Raw genomic sequence first — 18,990 nt, 5'->3', positions numbered from 1 at the left:
AATCTTACTGATGCTATGAGTTTGTTAGTTACTGAAACACTCACTTCACCTTCTGCTCAGTCACCACATTTCTTTGGAATGAATTTCCCATGTTTCCATGATTGGGTTTTCCAACCATGTGTGATTCCCTTAAAGTTTTCATTGTCTCTTCTCCAAACTTTTAAAATAAATTACATTCATCCTGTTGACTAAGACTCTGATCCCTCTGAGTACAACCCCAAATGTATGCCCATTACTCAGGCCAAATAGGTCTGTGGATATTATTTTACCCATATTCTTGTATCAGAGACATAATACAAGCCACTCATAATTTAAGGAACATAATTTTATTTTGGCTCACAAGTTTTAAAGGTTTCAGCTTATAGCCAGCTAGTTCCAAGAAAGCTCAGACTGACAGAGGAGAAACAGTCCATGGCATGACAGTCAGGAAATGGAAAGTCATCACTGGAGGTGGGAAGATATATGCTTCTAGACCACACCTCTAGTGACTTCTCCAATCAGGCTTCACCTCCTAAATCACATTTATCTATTGTGATCAGGGGTTGCAAGGAGAAGAAATACATACAGGACAGATAATTTGTAGTATTTTATTGTGATCACCCACAGTTTAATACAAGAAAGTGCAAGAAATATGTTCAGAACAGTAAAGACCCAAGGGAATGTAGCTGAGACCCTAAATCCCACAGCAATGAATCCAGCTAAAGACATAGAGCTATGAAAATGCCTTCCATGAGAGCAACTAGAGTCCTAGAGCCCACAACAATGACTCATAAAAGTTCATTTAAGCTATCTGCGCTGGGAAGGCTCAAAAGTCAGAGGTGTAACTAGGAAGTCTATGAGGGTAAAGGGTAAAGATTCTCTACTGAGCCAAGAAGTGATGCTCAAAATAAAGACCAGGGCTCCCTCGAAAAGTATCACAGACATCCTCAGCGAGAGTGAGGTCCTAAGCTCCTCCACCAAGGGGAACAGCCACATATATGTCAGGTAGGACATGTCAGGACAAACTTCTGTACGTTAAAGAGCACACATCATCCCCTTCAGATCCAAAATGTGATGCTCAACATAAAGACAAGTGCACCCCCAAAGTGAACTGCAGGCACACTCAAAAACAAGGTCCTGAGCTTCTCTGGTAATACCGGCCAATTTCATGTCAGGAGAGCAAGCATGACAAGGTTCTTCAGGAGAATCAATACTCAAAACTACAGTACTCACTCAGAAGGACCCACAATGTTTATGCTTCCTCTCCACATCTCCTTTTGTGATGGTAACTTTTCTCAGGTGGGCCATCTACACTGATTCAGTTCTGCAGATCTTAAGTTGATCACCAGTTTATAATCTACAACAGCTATAAACTGAACTGTAGCAGCAGGGACACTGCAACAATTGATCCCCTTAGAAATAAACGTTCATGTAGTATCACTGCTGCTATTTGTCTAAGTCAACTGCTGCTATTTGTCTAAGTCATAGTTTGGACAAGCACCAACCCACAGGTTATTGACCAGAATCACTTCTCTAAAATGATCTGTACAAACAACAGGTACACACATTGAGAAAGAAGAATATCTTTACATTTAATATTTAAAACAGAAAGCTCTTCTCCATGTATTTCATTTGTTTTTTAGGTTTTGCAATGCTGTAGAACCCAGAGTACTTACACGGTGGAAAATCCCAAGTTTTTAGCATACTTTGTTTTTTTAAAGGTACTAGATTATATTGCGAATCTAACAATGTGAGATTCTTCTGTACTAGTTTCTTCAGGGCATTTATTGTGAAAGAATGCATAACTTTGTTAGAGGATTTTGTCATACATATTGAGATTATCAGATGGCTTTTGTTGTTTCCTTATGTTTTTGCATTTCTGATATTTATTTTTTTTCTGAAGAATCATCTTTAGTCCTTGAATGGAACTAGATTGATCATATTCTATAGTTTTTGAATGTGTTAATTAACATTTTCTGAATTTACTGCAAACTTTAAATTAAAGTTTGGTTCATTGTTTTCTTTTTTGTTGAGTTGCTTTCTGGTTTTGAGATCAAGATGATATTGGATTTTTGGGATGGAATGTGCAGCATTCCTTATATTTCGATTTCATGCAGCACACTGAGGAGCACCTGTTTGATTTTAAAGATATGCTGAACTGCATCAAACTGAGTATCAGCATGGGTGTTTGCTGAGTCACTGATAAGAAGTGATTGTTCCACCCAGGAAATACAAAAAAAAAAAAAAAATAGGGGATTCTGCTTTGCTCTCCAGGCCACTCAAACTGTGGGATGCTTCTCAACATGGCTCCAGCACCTGCAGCATGTGGGTCTTTAGGGAAATGTCTGCAGTGTTTACCATTCCAGCTTGGTAAGTAGCATTCATTTCTCTGTCACTCTTGTTCCACACAGTCTGTGTGTCTGGTAGTTTTGTCTGCTATCTTGGATCACATTAACATTCTCTTCTTTAACGCCAAATTAAAAAGCACCATCATCAATAAACTGCCCCTCGTTCAATGTTGATGCTTTGTGCTTTCATTATTTTGCTTTTTAACAGAAATATCAGTAATTCTGAGATTTCAAATGTTTGCAGACTTTTCTTCTGCTTCATTCCACGCTTTCTTGTGTCTGTCTATATTACCAGACTCTCACATATCTGCTTCTTTATATGAAGCAGCTGAAACAATCTGTGTGATTTGATTTCCTACAGTACCCCAGGATGACATGGTCTGAGAGTAAAATATCTTGTAATACATGGGAGTAAAGTGCAGAGGTAAACAGAAACCAAATTTTAGTGATTCACAAGAGTCACTGGAATTTTAAAAACTTCATCCTTAGATTTTGTTTAGTTTCAATACTATCTTCTGCTGTTCATTGTGCTTTAACTTAATGGTTCTAGTGATTATAAATCATGGAAATGCAATGTATTATTCCTTATTGCATTCCTGAAGAGTTCTGCTGAAAAGTCTTTGTAGCAAAAATGTCAGGGAACCTTAGGGTGGGGAACATTTCTGCTTTTCATATTAATGTCAGGTATGACAAACAGGGAATCTAAAGCTTCTTTTGTCTTTCTATGACTGCACTGTGTCTAATAGGTATTGTATTGTATGGGAAGGTAAGGATCTAAGAGAGAAAAACAACATGGTACTCAAAGGAAAAGCAGCCCAATTTTGTCCTCATATCAAATGTGAGAAAATACAAACCACAAACAAATATATACCAGTGTGGTATCACTGGGGACACGTGTGATCACCAAAGCCATGCTGAGCTACTAAGCTGAGCCAGTATTGCAGCTGTGTCCATCCATAAAACCCTGCTGATTTGCATGTCCCAGGAGTACAGCCCATAGCCTTCAAAAATTTTTAATAGGCTGCTCACACCCTAGGCAGGAGTCAATCCCAGTCAGGACACAGCATGGACATGAGGGTCCTCACTCAGCTTCTGGGGCTCCTGCTGCTCTGGCTACCAGGTAAGCATGGGCAGCACTGGGAATTTCCTCAGCACTGTATGGTCAGAGTCACCTGTTGCTTTAAGGAAGTTCTTAGTTACTGTGATTAATGATTTAAATATTTGTTTTTGTCTCTCCATTGTCAGGTGGCCAATGTGACATCCAGTTGACCCAGTCTCCCTCTGTGTCTGCGTCTTTAGGAGAGAAAGTCACCATGACTTGCAAAGCCAGCCAGGGTATTAGCAATTACTTACACTGGTATCAGCAGAAACCTGGCCAAACTCCTAAACTCTTAATCCGTTATGCAACCACTTTGCAGTCTGGTATCCCCTCCAGGTTCAGTGGCAGTGGATCTGGGACAGATTTCACTCTTGCCATCAGCAGCCTGCAGCCTGAAGATGTTGCGACCTATTACTGTCAGCAGAGTAGCAATTTGCCTCCCACAGTGATGCAAACCATAACAAAAACTTCTCAGAGAAGCAGAAGTGTGAAACCAGGCTGCCCCTGTGTCTCTATCTTGTGACCTCATCTTATCTGACTGTTTCCTCAAATGCAGCCAGGATTTGAAAACAACTTGAGGATTTTAGAAAAAAAAAACTTCAGATCCAACCACAGAGACTTCAGGATGTCCATTCTCAGTTAATAAAGGACACAAATCGCTACTTTAGGAGTCTGGACTGGAGCAAGTGTTGAGATTCATACAACAAAAGGCAAGTAACAGAAGCTATTTCAAGCCAAAATATTCAATGAAATGCACATAAAATTAGAATGTTAAATTTCTTTAAATAAATAGAAGTATGATAGGAAGGAAACAAACCACAAAACACAGAATGAGTTGGATGTTGTAGCACTTGCCTGTAATCATAGCAGTTGAGGTAAGGTGATTGTCATTAAATAGAAACTAGGTTTGGGCTAACTAACAACTCTAAGACCAGCCTGAGTTACATAGTAAGCAACTCTTTAAAAAATAAAGCAAAACAAACAAACAATACAGCAATGGCCACAGGAAAATTAGTTTCTAGAAATGATTGATCTTATTGTTCTACTTCAGACATAAAAGAATAACTTCAATAGAAATTCTAAGCAGAAATTCTTTTAGTAAATGCAATTAGAATATAGACCACAACTTGTGAAAGTTCACGTTTTACAGTGATTAGAAAAGCAGATGCTGGCAGCACAAGATCCTCTGATGTTCCCCTTGAAGCCAGAGCACATCCACCACTGACTTTAAGGTCCTGCCAACCATAAGGTCCTCAGATGTGTCTTGAATATCTAGCTATGGAAGTGCTGGTGTTCTCTGCAGCCTATATTGCAGCCACCCAGGTGATTCTCTACACACCTTTCTCCCTGAAGGTGTATACACATTATGTAGCAACATCTTCTTTCAGCTGTAAGTCTCAGAAGCCCTTCTTTGACAATTTCCATGGAAAAAGGATTTGAAAAAATTAGTTAAAGAAATCAGAATCAGAAGTGATATTGAATATAGGAAAATTGTGTATCTCATAATCCCTTTGTATTCTCAATAATTTCTCCAGCACAGAATTTTTTCAGGTAAATAACAGCTCCATCATACTTTACCCATGCTTTGAATTTAAATCAGAATATTGTGGTCACAACAAGAATGCCTCCTAAAATCATAGTATAACAAAAAGGCAAGAATTTGTATGACATGTCAAAGACTCACTGGACAAAGCACAGCTGTCTTTAAAAAAAAAAAAAACTGTCATGGTTTATGTTTGTGGACCCCCAGGCCTCATGAGTTTGCATTGTGCATTTGTGATGCTTCATTGTCTAGTACTTGGACTGATGGTGTCAGTGCTCCACCCACAGAGGGGTGGAGCCAGGATGTGATGTAATGGCAGGAAGAAGGTTTGTCTTGCTCTTTGCTGGTTCCTGTTTGCTTTTTCAGCCACCATGAGCTGCGGCCCAGCCATGCCCACCTGCGGTGGAGCCAAATAAGTGTGGACTGAAACGCCCCAAAACTGTAAGAAATAAACCTTTCCTTCCCAACTTTGGGTTTCAGGTATTTTGTCTCAGCAATCAGTAAAAAGTAACTAAGACGGAATTTGGTACCGAGGAGTCAGGTCGTTTGCTGTTACTATATCTCACCATTTTTTTCGAGCAGCTTTGGAAATGGCTTGTGGGCAGAGTTTGAAAAGGTCCGGACATGTTGCCTGAATGCATGGAGCTGCAGCAGCTTAGGCTATTCTGTAGAGGAGATTCTGGTCAGAGCTCAGGAAACCAAAAGGCTGATAGAAAGCCTCAAGGTAAAGACCAGGCATAGGGGGTTTCTGCTGTGAAGAAGGACTGCATTGGTTGTTAGACTCCCCATGATGTGTGTTATGGCTTGGCAGAAAGTTAGTCTGCATTTTGCTCCTGCCTAGAGATTTTGCCTGAGACTGAGACAAAGGACAATGGACTGATTAATCTTGAAAAAAATTAAAAAGCAATCAAACATTGAGGCTGTGGCATGGCTATTGGTAGGGGCTTTCAGCCAGCTTTATGTTTCAAATCAAGAGCAAAGTGCCCAGCAGGATAATTTACAATGCTGTGAGTTTGGCCAGAAGAAAAATTCCAGGAAGGCTGTGGATTGTAAAGACAGAGCTGAGATTTTGATTGTTGATGGGAAACAGAGAAATTAAGAAAGATGGCCCCAGGGCATCCCAAAAAGCAGGTCCCCAACCTTGGCAGCCTCATGGCAAAGGTGAAAGAATTTATTCAGAAGAGAACACTGCAGAGCACCATGCTCCAGAATTGGGACAGAGGCCACATGAGGTTCTAGAATGGCGGCACTGTAGAGAAGCTTTTTCTCACAATGAGGCAAACAGAGCCCTGCAATCCAAGCAAATGACCCCTACAGCCAAGAGAGAGAAAAGCCTGGCTACTGCTTCAGCTTGTAGCAGACCTTGGCAGCATCCACATGGTGCTGATTTTAGGTGCAAGGAAAATGCACAAATTCTGAGGGTAAGAGGGCTTCCACCTCGATTGCAAAAGGCCTGGCAGGCCAAGCAGTGTGCCCCTGAGAGGAGATTTTGTGAAGATGTAAAGGTGAAGCCAAAGGTGCAGTGGAGACCCCAAAAGTTTGGAAAAGCCAGAAATGTGGATGATCCAAGGAAAGCTCCAAAAAGCAAGCAGAGAAGATTTAAGAGAAAAGCTGCAGGAGTTGAAATCACTGGAAGTGCCATGGGGGTGGAATCACCCAAGCCTTTTGGAGCTTGCAACCAGATTGCTTCAGATGCTGAGCATGGAACTCTGGGACTTAATGTTTGCCCTGCTGGATGTTGGGCTTGCTTTGTTTTCAATGTTTTACATTTTCCTGTTTGTCACCTTTGGAATGGTAATGTTTATCTTGTGCCTTTGCATTTCAGAAATATTTAACCTTGTTTCATTTGTACAGGTGGTTACAGTTAAGAGTTTGCCATAGATCTTGGATGAGACTTGGGACTTGGACTTTTCAGCAATGCTGAAGGTGTTAGGGCTTTGGCAACTCTTGGTAGTGGACTAAATGTCTTTTTTTTAAAGGATGTACATGTGTCCTGGGGGCCAAGTGTGGAATGTCATGGTTTATGTATGTGCCCCCCCAAGCCTCATGAGTTTGCATTGTTCATTTGTGATGGTTCATTGTATAGTGCTTGGATTAATGGTGTCAGTGCTCCACACAAATAGGGGTGGGGCCAGGATGTGATGTAATGGCAGGAAGAAGGTGTACCTTGCTCTTTGATGGTTCCAGCTTGTCCAGAATTTAAAAACATCATGAGGATGTGTGAGATTTTACACAAGCCAAGTTTCAGAATCACATTAGAAGTCCTGAATGACAATCTGCATATTAAACATGATGTGTGGGATGATTAAGAAACTATTTGTAAAAGTTCATTTCAATTAATGAAAATATTTTTAAGCTCAGTGAATCACTTGATATACATTCCTATTTAAAGTCTTATTACTTAATGCACTATACTTTTCTTTTTGTTGTTGCTATAACAAAATATTTAAAGAGTACATTATAAAGAAAATAGTGATAAGAAAGTAGATGTTATGGGTATCTAAGCTAGAAATATAGCACAGGACACAAAGCAAAAACAGGCTGAATTTAACTTCAGACAAAGGAGATAAAATACAAACTACAAACAAACGAGTATGGTCTCATGTGGGACACCTGGGATCACCGTTCTTGTACTACTGACTGAGATGAGCCCATTTGGCAGCTGTGCCCAGTCCTGCCCAGCCCAATTGATTTGCACAGAGCACAGCCCACGCACTGGGAACTTCTTCATAGGCTGCTCACACCCTGTGCAGGACTCAGTCCCAGTCAGGACATAGCATGTACATGAGGGTCCTTGCTCAGCTCCTGGGGCTCCTGCTCCTCTGGCTCCCAGGTAAGGATGGGCAGCACTGAGGATATACTCATCACTGTATGAAGACAACCACCTGATTCTTTAGGGAAGTTCTTTTCTCACGTGATTAAAGATGTAAGTATTTGTGTTTATATTTCCACTGTCATGTGGCAGATGTGATATCCATTTGACCTAGTCTCCATCTGTGCCTGCATCTTTAGGACAGACAGTTGCCATCACTTGCCAAGCCAGCCAGAGTATTGGCAATAAGTTAACATGATATCAGCAGAAAACTGGGGAAGCTCCTAAGCTTCTTATCTACTATGCAACCAGGTTACAGACTGGTGTCCCTTCAAGGTTCAGCAGCAGTGGGTCTGGGACAGATTACATTCTTACCATCAGAAGCCTGCAGCCTGAAGATGTGGGGATGTATCACTGTCAGCAGTATTATAGTTCTCCCACAGTGACGCAATCCACAACATAAACTTCTCAGAGATGCAGAAGTGTGAACTGAGCCACCCCAGCTTCTCATATTGATCTGATGCCTGCATCTGATAAGTGTGTTTCTCAGGTAAAGCCAGAAACTGAAGGTCAGTCAAAGGTCTTAGAGAAGGGAACAGCCTGAGTCCTTGAATCTTACCTCTGTTTTCTCCTCCTAGCTCTAGCAACACTGATACATTATTACAGTATCTGGCAAGGGAATATCTGGCAAGGGAAATCTTCTCTCAGACTGCACCTCTCCTAATTTAATAAAGTAAAAATTAATTACATTTTAAAAGTATGGAGATTCATAAAGCAAAAGGCAATCATTAGTATCTTTTGCAAGCATAATATAAGGCAAAATACATAGGATGAGAATTTGAATTCTTTTCAATAACCAAAAGTGTGGTAAGGAAAGAGATATTTAAAAAAAGCAAAACACAAAGCAATGAACTGGACATTGTGGAATTTGCCTGTAATTATAGGGGTAGGACGGTGGAGGCAAGATGACTGCAAATATGCACAGGTAGCTTTCGGCTGCATAAAGATTTTAAAGTCATCCTGATTTACATGGAATGACCACGTCTCAGAAATGAAACAAAACAACTTCAAAAACAAACAAACAAACAAAAAGCACAGCAACAACAACTAAAATATTTTCTAAAAATTAGTGATTCTGAATTTTCAGCAGCTCAAGAAAACTTGCATTATAAATTCCAAGCAGGTATCATTTTAGTAATGATTTCAAGAATACAGACAATCCAATGTGCAAAGCAAAATTTTATAGTAAATAGAAACACAGATCCTAGAAATACAAGAACCTCTGATTCTTCCCCCACAAGGTACAAAACATCGACCCCTCATGTTATTGTCCATCCAGCCATGTGCTCCTCAGGTGGAATTTGAAAACCATGTGTGTGAGATCCCTGATGTCCTCATCAGGCTATAGCACATCAAGTGATTCTGCACCTACATCTCTCCCTAAAAGTGGGTATTCAGTGGGTATGAATTATCCTTCTCAAACTCAAAATCACAGAGTCCCCTCTTTGAGCATTTGCACAGAAAAATGAATTGAAAAAAGCAGTTCAGGAAACCTACCTCTAGCAGTGATAATGATTAGAGAAATACAGTACACCTATTGACTTCTTTTTAATTTTTTTTTATTTTAAAGAGACTACAAGAGGACATAACAAAGCAGATCAGAACAGAACAATTTAAGCAACACAGTTTTTCACAACGCAACCCGATATAATAGTAGCTAACATAATGTTTCCTTCCTTGAAATAGTTTAGCATACCTTCATACACAATAGTATTAAAAATAACAAAGTAGTATAAAACCATTAAAGAGAATGAAAGTATTACAGGGCATTCAGAACCAAATAACAGAAAAAGAACAATGGTTATTGTATTATCTCATTGTCTATAAAAGATTTGTTTATATTACCACACATAATAAAATCCAATAAGATACTGCATGATAGAACCAATGGACACAGAAGAACAAAAGTATGGTAGGACTTCAAAACAAGATGATACTAAATCAGCACTGGCTTTTATAATGTATTGTATTCTTCAAAATAGCTGTTCATACAGTTACAGATAATAAACTCAAACCCAGGATAAAACCATTACAACTAATGAACAGAAGCATTATAAGGCTTCAAAGCAATATAATTAGGAATCATGATTACCATAAACTTTTATGTACTCTTAGCATTTATTACACTAGGTAGACTATAAGGTATTTGTACATGTGAATTTGATTTATTTCACTTATGAGTAAGGTCTCAAGCTGCATGCATTTATTTATCAATATCTCAGTGTGATCATTCTTTATAGCTGAGTAGTACTCCATTGTATAAAAATGTCACAAGTTTTTTTTAATCCATTCCTCAGTTGTTGGAAACGTAGGTTATTTCCAAGATCTGGTTCATTACAAATTGTGCTGCAATAAACATGGGTGCACATATATCACTGTGGTATGATGTTTTCAGTTCTTCTGGGGAATATACCTAGAAGCAGAATAGCTGGATCAAATGGGACTTCCAATCCCAGCTTTTTGAGAAATCTCCAGAATAACCTCCAAGGTTGCACCAGTCTACTCTCCCACCAAAAGTGCAGGAGAGTTCCTCCCCACCCCCAGACTCTCCTTCGTATCCGTTATTTCCCCCCAGCCTACACTTTCTCAGGTAAGTACTAGTCCCAGGGTATATGTAAGGGTGCTATTTAATGAAATCAGAAAATATAGGTCACATCATGAAAGCATTGTGATGTCTCACTGTCAACAGAAAGCAAAGAATTTTCATGAAATGTGTGAGAATCAATTGACAAATAAACAGCAACTCTCTTGAGAAAACCAAAGCCCACTAACTCTGGATGCTGCATTATCCTATATCTACACAAAATTTGTCCAAAATACAAAGTCACTATCAGCAAAGATGAGGTTTAACAGAAGGACTGATCTCTTCAGAAGTACTGATGATGATTTGCATTGTAGCATGTTAACACATGACCTATAAAAGGATTAAGAAGCAATGTTTAGATGTTTCTTTTCAGTGAGTGAGAAATTCTTTAGTGTGAATGGATCTATTGAATGGCATTGTTATGTAATGTCACACATTAAAAAATGATACACCTATACTTTTCTTTTTGGTTTACAATGAGAAAATGTTTGAAACTGAGAATATTATACATAAAATAGATTTGTTTTACTCCATTTTGAAGTTTAAAAGTTCAGGAATTTTCAGGCCCATCTCCTTGTCCTTGGGTAAGGACACAGCCTCGTCTATCAGATGGAGGCATGTAAGCAGGAAGGGAACCAGCTACATGCTGGGGGGTCATGCTTGTCACATGCCTCCATTTCATCACCCCACCCTCTCATATAGGAGCCCAGTGTGCACCAGCAGCCCTGATACCGTCTGGAGGCTTGACCTACAGTAACCTCACCATCTCGTGCTGGACCCCAGCATTCAACATCCCTCTGACTCCTTAGGGACTGCAGGGAGACCCAAGCCCAAATCTTAATGCCATTTATCTCCAGTTTTTATGGATAAAAAATGTCATGCAAACTATTTTACTGTTGGCATCATTTCCTAAGGACAGTATGCAATTATTTGCCAGTAGAATGATCTAGTATTTGCCTGCATGGGCAAATTTGGGCATTTTGTTCACTCTTGTAACTGATCATAGGAATGTTCACCTCTGAGTAATCATCACGCTATTATCTTCCTGAACCAAAAAGCCTGGAGATGAATGAGGAGCCTATATTAGACTAGTGGCAGAGCTCTGCCAGGGTATCCAGACTGCAAACATAAAGATCCAGGAAAATTAATTAAATTCTCAGACACTGACTTTTTTGTGTCCCTTTAGATAACATTATTCTTCAAATACTGACCAACAGGAAATTTCCGTACCTACTCCTTTGTGTAATTGTTTATGTTATAAACAGTTTGTGTAACTCTTTATATTATAAAATGTAAATGTAAACATTCAATTCATGAAGACCTTGTGAAGGTAAAATTAATTCATGCTTGAATCAAAGAGCAAAATTTGTATCATTGTGCCTACATGTTTAGAATGTAAACATAACTGCGCGTATTTTACCAGATAAGTTACTGGATACACACATACACATGTATATGAATTCATGACTATGTTGAATGTTAGGTAAATTCAAGCATTTCTTTCTGTTTTGGAATTATTTCCTACTATACAGACAGTTTTGCTTCGACGTCTGTCCATCATTTGAATTGAACTATCATCATCCCACTGTGTTAAGTCAAAGATGTCCTCAGAGGATGGATGTGTAAACTCCAATGTGCACAAACATGATGGCAGAGAAGCCTCTGCCACATTCTAGTTTTGTCTTAAGGATCCTAGATAATGCTGGATTGCTGACCCATTGTCCTCTTTCATAGCTTATCCATTTCATCCATGAGTAATTTTGCCCACTTTTCCTAAATGCCACCTGTCCAGAGGCAAGAATCACTCATGACAGATTCAGAAAGTTGCGATCAAAAAATTGTTGGATAAAATCAATTCATTGGTCACACACAGTGAAAAGGAGAGCATTTGTGAGTCAGCTGAGATGCACCACAGGAAAATACATGTGAAAAATAACACTTCTTCCAAAAAAAAAAAAAAAAGTGATGCCTAGGTGCCTAGGTATAATGTGTCCTCATCCATATGACAGAAAGCTTAAAAATATACACATCTGCCATAGATCAGGAATACAGGGCATGAGCACCTGAAGAACAGACAAACACTTCCTCATAGGTATCATCTTAACCTGGTTCTAGAGACAGCACTGGCTTGGTCTGAGTTACAGCTCCTCAGAAACCATGTAGAGAATCTGTCAGTAAACAGAAGGACAATGCAGCACAGGACATTTCCTTTATTTGTACCAATGGTGGCATTCATTAAAGAAAAATGGGCAAACGAATTATACCTCAGTAATCAGAAATCACAGTGGTTTTTTTCGGGTATGAGTTCTTTAAGATCAAGTATGAAATTTTATATTCATTCATAACTCATGACCTGGCCTACCTGAGACCATGGTTGAAAAATCCCCAGGGAAAGCTTACTCATCAGCCACTGCCAGGTTTCATTCAAGGGGGCCTGTGACTACAGCTCAGGCAGGTTCCTTCAACCTCAAGTTTTGTGTTTTTTTTTGTTTTTTTTTTTTTTTCTTTTTTGTTTTTATCGGTACCAAGGATCGAACTCACAACTGCCTGCTTACAAGGCAGGCGCTTATGACACTGAGCTAAATCCCCAGCCCTTAATCTCAAGTTTTTTACAGAGAAACTCACTGTTGTTGACAGCCTATATTTAGGCTATTTTATATAATAATAATAATAATAATAATAATAATAATAATAAACACTTTGTTCTGAGCCTATTCATCTAAGATGAAAACATTTCCAAATTTCCCTGCCAGAATGGTCCTGGTAGGCTGGATATGACCATCAGCTTGCCTGTGTTGACAGCCACCTAGGGAACTAATAAAGCTTGTTTCTTGGTGACACTGCATGAGTGGTGACGGCAGGACCGTGGGGTCTTTCTCTGCTCTCTGGCCCTGTCCTCCATGGTGCTGCTTCTATGCTCTTCCTTCCAGTTGCCATGGATTATGTGGTTTTATTATATCAGCTCCATATACCATGATGTAACCACATGGAGCCAGCTTCCATGTACTGAATTCTCTGAAGCTATGAGCCAAACATTCTTCTCCTCCTTCAAGATGTGAATTACAGGTATTCTGTTCCAGCAATGAGAAAACTGACAATTCCCAGGGTATTAGATTCTTTCTGCATATAAGTGAATAACTGAGAACAGTGACAGTACTATATTTCAGTTTTATTTTGGGAAATACCTGGTCTTGATCAAGCTGAATCACATTACAACTGACTCCTCTGAAAACAGAAACTGTGGGCCATGTGCGAAATGTATACCACAGGAACTGCTTAGGTCTTAGATGAATGTCATGCACTCAAGACCTCCAAATTCCATCCCGTACCAAGCATCCAGAATGTCACCTTTGCTTATGTCACTGTATTTCTCTGGAAACAAATTTTCATGTTGTCAGGATTTGATTTTTCAATTATGTGTGACTTTTTTCAATTCTCTTATTACTTTTTCCTCCAACCTTTTAAACTAGCATGACATTATCAATTAGTCTTTTAGCTTCTCTTACTGTTCCTTGTCTGCAAACTCCAGTGTTTCTAGTCTTTTTTAAATACAACCTTCCCTAACACCAACAGACACATTTCTAGTTATATAACAGACCACAAGCACAAAATATATTTAAGTGTGAACATTTTCTATACGTATCAATGTGTCTTTTCTTTCTTATCAGAGAACCTCTAGAATTTCAAAGTCAGAAGCTGTACTTCTTAAACAAAATTTATTGGTGTATTTTAGATATACAACTGATCACATTCATGACAGGGACTCTGATCTCATACTTGATACACTTTGATTCTTCTTTTTTTTCCCCAACTCCCCTTACTGAGGAGATGATGAGACACTCTAGGAGGGAATGAGGTTCTGGCCCTTACCAAAGGGAAACCACATAAACTGGACTTCAGCTGTGGCTGCCCCAAATCCTGGCCTGATCAGAGGATAGGTTCTCACACTGAGCAGAAGGAAGCACGACCTAAGTAAGAGCTCCTTTTACACACTGAGAGAGTGTGGAACAAAGTCTCTAGAACTCTCTCAGTAAAAGGGTAATGAAGATTTTACCCTGTTCATTCTTATCATGGGAAGTTTCTTCCCTCAGAAATCACAAAGGTTAATGCGGTCTCTTAGGAAATCACAATACAATAGATATGAAACTGTAACAATAGATCATTGGAAGTTTTATGTTCACATCTCTGGCATACAATTATTTGTGCTTTTCCTCCTTCTGAAATGGGGCTATCCATACTCTGTATGCAAGACACGCTTATCATTCTCCTTGTCAGATTTTCTACAGATGGCTCCTGCCATTCAGTACTTGCAGGATGAAAGCTGCTTCCATCTCCAGATTATCTGGGATCAGAGGAGCCAGGATGGCCACTTGCCTAGCCCTGAATCCCAGCCAGGTCCTTCTGCATTCTCTGGAAAGCTGTGTTTTCTGACAGTTACAGGTCCTGTGTTCTTCATCTAAACATTCATGTTCACCGACAAATTTGACTTAATTTTTATTTGTTTGCCTCCATGGGGCTTTTCATGCCCCTTTGCATACAAAATAAATCCCCTTTCTCCAACTGACTCTTTATCCTTCACCTACCAATCATGTTGCACCACCAGCCCACAGAGGATTTGTATATTGTCCCTGAGGAGGACCTTCTGTTTAAAATTTCAGAGTAAATCTCAGCCTTTATCTTGCCTCAACTCATCATAGTTTCTCAACTCTCAAAAATGAGGCTTCTTGTTCAGCTCCTGGGGATGCTCATGCTCTGGTAAGGACACAGGGAGAAGAGGAAGATGATGTGTAGCTGTGTGTGTATATGTATTGAGGGAACCCTCAGGCTTGTCATGTTTATTCTGACCATGTGTTAGAGACATATACTTCTTGCTCTATGGATTAAAATTTGTTATTTTGCCTGGTGAGAATCAAGAACCACCTAAGATATGACCAGTGCTCTGATGAGATTTTGAGTAAGAATAAGGTCCCTTTGTCATGTACCTGAAGTAGCAAATGTTTTTTAATGTTGGATTTTTTGTCATGAATAAGATAGAGTACCTTGATATAAAAATAAAACTCCTGAAATTGGCTTTTGAAGTTTGTGTCTCACCTTGAATCTCCCTGTCATTTCTTTGGATCCACTGGGGAGATAGCAGTGACCCAGTTTCCACTCTCCTTGCCTGTCACCCTGGGAGAGCCGGCCTCCATCTCCTGCGGGTCTGGTCAGAGCCTCCTACAAATACATAGAGTCACCTACCTGTATTGGTACCTACCGAAGCCAGGCCAGTCATCACCAGGTCTGATCTGTGAGAATTCAAAGCAGTTCTCTGGGGTTTCAGAGAATTGGGGTCAGATTTCACACTCACAGTCAGCAGAGTGGAGGCAAGGCATATTGCTATCTCCCACAGTGATTCATTGTCAAACACAAATCACACCCCCCACCCCCGCTTGATCAGGCCCAATAGATCTAACATCTTCTTCATCTGGGGAGCACAGTCTCTGAGTCTCTGGAGACATCTGCATGTTATGCACTGCCTGTCCAGGTGCCAGGAGCCGCAAGCTGGCATTACAGAGTATGGTACATGTTTATTGACCATCTAAGCCATCAGATAGAAGAGAGAGAGAAAGCTGAAGGGAAGGATGTACTTATAACCTCTACCTTAGTATGCCATCTACAGAATATTTTTGAGAGCCACATGATAAAGGAGGATTCATAGCAATGACCAAACTGGTTCAGTTTGGGTTTAATTTTGTTGTAATACTAATGTTCATGTAACTGAATAATTCCATGCTTTATACCCTCTTTTCCTGCTCTCCCCTGTACTTTCCCTCTTGCTCTGAACACTAGGCTCCCCTATGTAGGGCCAGACATAGAACTGTTCCTGTGGTTAAAATTATAGATAAAATTTTAAAATGAATATCAAAGCTTGAAATAACTACTGAGATTAAAATGTATGCTATGTTCAAAAGGGAGAGAGAAGGGAGTGTGAAAAAAATAAGAATGAAGACATGATATGTAGAAGTACATATTCGCTATAGTGAATGCAATCCTTTTATGTGTCAAATATGCACTAAGAAACATCTTATTAAAATGATGATACAAATCAATATTTTTCCCAACAGAAAATAATAAAGTTACGGGAAGCAGCTGTAAAGTAGACCATGTACAAATTTTGGCCGAGGACAGGGTCAGTGCACCATCACCCCATGGGTCACAGTGCCTGGAGTAGGCAGGTTGCTGGTGTTGGGATTCACAATATTAAGCCCAATGTAGTTCTTGGAAGTAATCATGGAGTTTAATGGACCCTACCTGCGCTTCAGGGCTGCACTCTGATTTTGTGGCAGCTTCATGGAGATGTGCTGCATCAGTCAGGCTCTGTGCTTTTACTAATGTAGTACTCAGGGGAGCTCCTGTCCACAGGTACTTTCTACCACACCACATGTCCTGACCTACTCAACTCAGGAGGCCATATTAGAATTCCCAAAGGTAGATTCTGGCGAAATGATATACCTGGGCTGACTTGAGGAACAATGGTCATTTGGGAGGTACCATGGGTTCACAGTACAAAAATGTTGGCCAGAAGGCTAAGCTGGGGCTAATTTCCATTAAAAATAGTAGCTCAAAGCCCATATCTCATATAGAAAAAAGATGATCGATTTAATGCCACATGAGAAGAAACCCCAGGAGAACGTTTTTCCAATCCCAGACCGTAGCAAATATTCCAAGAAAAAAAGCCCATCTTTGTGTTAAAGATACAGCTCAAGTCTAATAAATTGAGGAAGCTCTGTGCAACAACCAAACCGAAACTGAGCTCTCTTATTCCATAGCAATGCCCTGTGCTGGCCGGGCCAGAGGCTCTGGTGCCACTCAAATGTATAAAATAATGAGTGGACACCACCACAAACAAATCAACCAGCAAACAGAGGGAAAACATGAGCTCATCTACACTGTCTTGGTTTTTTCTCTGTACACCATCTTCTTTTAATTTCCTTTAAAGTTTCCAAAGGTCAATATAAAATTGATTTTTAGAAAGATCCATTTTGATCTTTTTTCCTATAAGTGTTGCAAGAACTTTGATGATGAAATAAGATTTGTTACATCCTAAAACATGAAATGGAATCACATTTTAATTAAGATAAATAAGAATTCCAGCCTTTCTATTAACTGTTAAAAAATTAAACATTAGATCAATCAAAACATTATTATTAGTGGTCATAAAGACATTATAAATCAATTTTAAACACTTATGAAATGATTATGATCATGGCCATAATAGTTAATAATGGATTTTCATTTCTTAGTGCTAGTCAGATTTGCTTTAAATATAGCAATGTAAAATTGTTTTTAATGATATTATTTATCCAAGAATAAGGTATGCTATTGTATTATGGTAGAAATAAGAGAAGAATTGAGTTAAAATGAAATATCCTGCCTTTTAAAAAATAAACTGTACTTGAGATGATAGCATAATCTAGAATCTCATATTCAATACAATCAAAATGCAAGTATTTGCACTGTATTTTCACCTTCATTGTTTAGACAAAAATTTCTTGGAAGATGGAAATCTCAACCTCAATCTTTCTGACTAAAAAGTGACTTATTTTCAATGAGTTTGTGCCAGATAGGGTCAGAAAAACATTGTCATGGTAGAAATTTCCAAAAATTATTTCTCCAAAGAGGCATAAAGACAGAATACTTAAAACTGTTTAAGAAAACCTTTGTATAAACTCTGGAAATCACCTTAATTACTACAAAGAAAAAAAAATTAAAAAGCAAATCTGAAAACAGTGAAAAATTAGTATGTACAAGAATGATACAATCACTTTTCCTGTCGCATCACAGTTTTATTAAGGTATCTCTTTTTCCGGGAAAAATGTGTTATATTAACATTATTTGATTCTTTTTTTGTCTACTTATGACCTGCTTCCATAGTATCCTCATCTCCAGACTTCCAAGTCAGACTGCCACTGTTCACTCGTCTTGCTCACTCTTCACTAACAGCACTTCTTCACAGTACCTCAAATTTCCCATAATCGCCTACAGTTCTGTCTTCTACAACATGAAAAGACAGAGTATTGTCAGATAAAAGCAAAATAAAAAAAAAAAGAAAGGAAAGAAAAGACAACATACTGATAGAGATTCGTCCTATGGGTGTAGTCACCTACCTTTAATTGGAGCCTCAGGCTTTCAGTTTCTTGGAAAGTATGTCTCAACCATGTGACTTCAAATCTGTCCCCAATAGCATTTCAACTTTCCACATTTGAAGGAGGTCACCACTTGTACCTGCCTGTTTGATTTCTTTAAAATTTAAGTGGTAGAAAATTCTTTTCATTAACCAAAATTCTGACATAGAAACAGCTGTCTCTTACTGGTGCTCTCATGTTATAAGTTTTCTTTCTCTTGTTTTTTGAGGCATCAGTATTTTAATCATAAATACTCTTTAGGTAGTCATTTTTCATTTAAGAGTAGGTACGATTTACCTCTGGAATATTCTTATTGGCAATACATATTAAAATTATTAAATTCTGAACAGAAAAATGAGAGGATTCCGAGAGAAAGAGGCTATTCCTTAAAAGTCAGCAC

At 39.0% G+C, this 18,990-nt stretch overlaps 1 gene segment (V, D, J or C); it reads left to right on the top strand.

The window, feature by feature from the left end:
* Positions 1-3,290: 3,290 nt before the first annotated feature.
* Positions 3,291-3,952, top strand: LOC100734900 (immunoglobulin kappa variable 1-9-like). The segment is given in 2 exon segments: positions 3,291-3,447; positions 3,573-3,952. Coding segments are annotated over 2 exon segments (432 nt in total).
* The last annotated feature ends 15,038 nt before the right edge of the window (positions 3,953-18,990 follow it).

This window comes from Cavia porcellus, unplaced genomic scaffold (genome assembly GCF_034190915.1).
Source record: "Cavia porcellus strain 051 isolate PalLab524CR breed Dunkin Hartley unplaced genomic scaffold, mCavPor4.1 scaffold_18, whole genome shotgun sequence".
Lineage (NCBI taxonomy): Eukaryota > Metazoa > Chordata > Mammalia > Rodentia > Caviidae > Cavia > Cavia porcellus.
This window is presented reverse-complemented; position numbering and strand designations above follow the sequence as displayed.